At 42.1% G+C, this 4,852-nt stretch overlaps 1 protein-coding gene across 1 annotated transcript in view; it reads right to left on the reverse strand.

Moving 5' to 3' along the window:
- Positions 1 to 825: 825 nt before the first annotated feature.
- Positions 826 to 4,852, reverse strand: part of chsy1 (chondroitin sulfate synthase 1) — a 66,930-nt gene continuing 62,903 nt past the window's right edge. Inside the window, exon 3 of the mRNA XM_032511833.1 lies at positions 826 to 2,549. Coding sequence (XP_032367724.1) covers positions 957 to 2,549 — 1,593 coding nt within the window. The 3' untranslated portion in view covers positions 826 to 956. The remainder of the gene's footprint in view (positions 2,550 to 4,852) is intronic.

Here is a 4,852-nt window from a genome sequence, read left to right on the forward strand (position 1 = left end):
TTTGTCTTGTGATATTATTGCCATTTATTGTTTTAGTGTTAGGAAAATTGTCCCTCATCTGTTGAGCAATAATTCTTTTTCACCATGGGATTTCTCTGCATGTCTAGTATATGTGAAGAAATTGACAATAAAGCTGACATTGATAATGAGTTAAAAAAAGGAAAATAAAACAAAATCATCCCACAACTGACATGGTTATCCAATCTTTCCGATATACTTATTTCAAGAGTCAGAGAGTAGAAAATGGAGCCTAAAAATTCAATAAATTAGACAGAAAAAGATGAATTGCAGATATTAATTCAGCAGTTGGGTTCACAGGAATGAATAATTAAGAAAAATACAAAAACAGTGTTGTGTATTTCCGAAACCAAAAAAGCAAATGTAAAAGAAAACCACTGTGAAAATATTTAATGAAACGGAAATGAAATAGCTGTGATTGGAGTTTTTCATTGATGAAATGTTGTTGACAATCAGTCTTTTGTAAACATTCACAATCAAAAGTTGAGTTCAGTTTGGAGCGCTGCTGGACACCAGTCTGTTTTCTGCACACAGGACAAATGGTATATGTAATAACCACGACGGTGTACTTCATTGAGGTACACATTAATAACTCCTGTCTGCACTTCTCCCACTGTCCTGACAGACAGATAAAATGTAACAAGCAGAGGAGCCTCTGACCTCTGCTGTGATCAGGCTCACAAAAGAATTTTGGTTGATATTCATCCGATCATTAATCAAAACATGAACTTGCCAGACAGTCTCTAAGAATTGTTAATCATGGCGTTTCTGTAGATTCTTTTTTTCTTAATTAAAAAAAGAAGAAGACATATTTTCAAAATATATCCACGTGAAGTCTTTTATTTCAGTAAAAAATAAATTAGGTAGTGAAAACACCACGCAGTGAGCACAAACCGGGTTCAGTTTTCAGTTTATGACAGTCTGCAGCCCGGCTTTTCTCACGCTGTCCTAACTGAGACGTTATTGCTGGCCAGTCTTCTGAAGCCATGGTCATTCTTCTCCAGCCAGAGCTCGGCCAGCTGCTGGGTGGAGCCATGCGACGAGGCTTTTGAGCCCAGGCACATCTTATATTGCTTTGCCTCCAGATTGGGGTCACATATGACGGGGTGGTGAACATGCACTATCCCTGTGTCTGTGCTTCTGAACAACTTGATCCCCAACTGGACAAATTTATTAAAAAGGTCCACATCCTCCAATCCCCACCCCTGTATAGAGGTATCAAAGCCTCCTGCTCGAACCAAGTCTCCCTTGTATACACAGACAATCCCAAAGCCGTAGTTTCTCCATAGACCTGTCTTGGAGGTAAAGACGTAGTGGTTGTTACTAGGAACCTTCCCAGCGTACACCACCTTTGGGTCATACTGGCTGAAGATGATGGGGAAGTAGGTTTGCTCCCCCAGGGCTGTATTGGTCCGACAACGCTTGAGGAAGTCACTGGTGAAGAGCAGATCCACGTCACAGTAGAAGAGCAGTGAATCATTAGAGAAGTGCAAGGAACCCACTTCCAAAGCCAGAGCCCTGGAGAAGGAGCCGGTGACAGGCTTTATCTCCATCTCAGCCCGGGGATACTTCAGGTGATATTCCCTCATCAGCTCCACCTGCTTGACCCGCTCTGTGTTGTTGTCTGTGCTGAAAAGCAGAATCAGCAGCTTGACGTTCTGGTTGGGGATCAGACAGACTCGTTCAAAGTTGGCCATGAAGCGCAAAAAAATGTCATAGCGTCCCGACAGAGGAACCAAGATGTTGACTTTCTTCTCTTTCGGTTCCCTTTGTTCCTGGCCAGAGGTGGCCAGTTTGAACGGCACCAGCATCTTAAGGGAGTTGGACAGAAATGAGAGAGAGTCTGAGTCCTTGTTGATGTGGCTGGCCAGTGCTCTGGCATCCATCTCCCCCTCCTCTCTGAACTGTATCTGGCTAAAGGTCTGCTGCAGGTAGGCATGCCTCCTCACAGGGACTGTCATAGTCTTTCCTTTGTGCTTCTTGTACAGCAGCAGCAGATCCAGCACATACTCTGCCCCGTATAAAGGATTGACTCTCCGGTAGCCATACTGGATTTCTTTGAAGTCAATGACCCGTCCCCGTGTCTTGGCATTGGCGTTGATCATCTCCATCACTTGCATGATGATGTCATCCAGAGCTTGTCTCTGGGAGGAATCCATCCCGCGGCGGGGCGGCTGACTGTCAGACGATGAAAACAAGTACTTCCCTGTAAGGAACTCCCACTCCAGGACCTCCTCACTCTGCCGTGGGTGGAAACGCATAAATGAAGGTGGCATGCCAAGCTGGAGATCCTCTCGACTCGGCTCATTTGCTCCGTAGCGCCCCATCTGAACAATCTCCCGGTGGAGCTGAATGGTTCGGTGGCGCAGGTCTGCAATTTTCCGGCTGAGCATGTAGCTGTGTAGGCGATACTGGTAAGGAGGGTTCTTGTTTGGGTGGAGAGTGATGGCTCGATGGATCTTGCTGTTGTGGAGATCTCGTATGTAGCCCTTCTTATTTGGTTCATAGTTCTCATAGAAGAGCTGCTGCATCTGTGGAGACAGGAGATTGACTGTGTTAGTGCCACTGAGGCTATGTGAATTTGAGCCACTGGATGTTTTTACACATGCTCATTCAAATGGAAATCAGCACTTTTTCCATGTCTGCACCTAAAAAACACAGCTTACTGTGACATGACAAATAAATGTACAGGTATGACCAGCAATTTGTTCCCAGTTGAACGCAGACTCATGATGTTGCAAGGAAACAATAAGCACCTTGCTGTAAGCACCAATCTGTGAGCTGTAGGACTTCCATAACCGTTCCATAAATAGTTTCAACAGGATTTTGGCAGCCAACCCAAAGAGTTTTGACCATACTTTAAGAGAGTTCAGAGCAGAGGCGAGAACGGAGAGAATAAGATGGACTTTAAGTTGTATTTTTAAACTATAAAAATATAAACTTGCAGGAATGCCAAATCTTTGAATACTATATCAACTAAGTCAACTCATGCAGTGTCTGCTCACTCAGTCAAGTGAGCAGACGGACGGTCCGAGACAGGTTTCCTGAGACAGGTTTCCTGACCCGCAGACTCAGAGCTGGAACCTTGCAGACAAGTGAGATGTTGATGACTCGTGACTTTTTGCGTGAGTCAGTCAATAAAGAATGGCAGCACAGCAAAACGAAATACGCATAACGATATGTTTCTATGATGATGTTGTATTGTTTACAAGAATGGTATAAAATATAGTAGATACATTTATTTTGTGTCTATTTTTCATGTTATTTCACTAGTAATACATTTTCTTGTAATATCTCTGTAGGATCTCAAGCTATATCACTTATTAGCTTCCAGAGGTGGAAAGTAACAAAATACTTTTTACTCACATTGAGTAGTTTTGTTGTGTTTTTCAAGAAGTCTTTTTTAAAATCAGTAATTAAAAATGTAATTGATTTTGTTATGAGTATTTTGCTACATTACAAATCCCTTCTGTTACAAAAAAAAATACTTTGACTAACTAAAACCAAGAAGAAGAAGAAAAAAAACACACACCCAGAATCACTACAGTGACAAATGGGCGGCTGTGGCTCAGTGGTAGAGCGGTTGCCTGCCAATTGAAAGGTTGGGGGTCCATTCCCTGGCCCTGCAGTCCCATATCGAAGTGTCCTTGGGCAAGACACTGAACCCCGAGTTGCCCCTGATGCTGTGCATCGGAGTGTGAATGTGTGTGAGTGTTTATCTGATGAGCAGGTGGCACCTTGTACGGCAGCCCCGGCCACAGTGTATGAATTTTTTATTTATTTATTTATCCTTTATTTAACCAGGTAATACCCATTGAGATTAAAAATCTCTTTTGCAAGGGAGACCTGGCCAAGATAGGCATCAAAATTACATCACATCATTACATACATACAAGACACACATAAAAACCAAATATACACTTACAAAAAATCCAATTAAAACATTGACATGTGAGGGAGTCCAACTCAAAGCTTCATTTTCAGCTTAAAAATACTCAAAGGAACCAATTTATAAGTTTCAAGTCCTTCTGCAGCAAATTCCATGTAAAGGGAGCAGAGTAAGCAAAGGCCTTTTTACCCAGCTCAGTACTGACAGTGGGACAGAAAACAAGACAACAGCCTGAGAACGGAGAGAGTAATGACCGTACTTTTCTTCATAAGTAGTGAACATAAATAAGATGGAAGCGCACAAGAATAGCCTTATATAAATGTATACCAATGACAAAGCCTCCGTGTAGCAAAGCAGACCACCCTACACGAGAATACAGCCTCACAGTGATGGGTGTGAACTCTACATTAGTAATAAATCTCAACGTGCATGATAGGCTGCGTCAATCTCTGAAGGCATTGAGCAGATGAATGCATATTATATATCACCATAATCCAGCACAGTCAAAAAAGTTGATGCCACTAACCGTTTTTAACATTAAAGAAAGCCAAGCTTATTTCGAAAGTAAAAACCCAATTTTTGTCTCAACTTTCTCACTAGACAGTGAACATGAGGCTTAAAGATAGGCAGTCATCAATAAAATACAAGATACTTAAAGTTGTAACAGTCTGATTTCACGTCATCAAGAGTAACCACTGAGGGAACATTCAGTGGCCTGTCCGAAGGTCTGTGAAAAGCAGACATTTGGTTTTGTCTGCATTGAGCACAAGTTTCAGCTGTAGCAAAGTATTTGGACCACATGAAAGCATTCTGTAAATGTGCAATGGCTTGTTTAAGAGAGGGTGCACAGCAATATATAACTGTGTCATCTGCATAAAAATGAAAGTTTGCATCAGACACATGCCGAATGTATCCTGTAGATGTAAAAGCGCTTTGAGTAGTTGT

The sequence above is a fragment of the Etheostoma spectabile genome, unplaced genomic scaffold (assembly GCF_008692095.1).
Source record: "Etheostoma spectabile isolate EspeVRDwgs_2016 unplaced genomic scaffold, UIUC_Espe_1.0 scaffold48, whole genome shotgun sequence".
Classification (NCBI taxonomy): domain Eukaryota; kingdom Metazoa; phylum Chordata; class Actinopteri; order Perciformes; family Percidae; genus Etheostoma; species Etheostoma spectabile.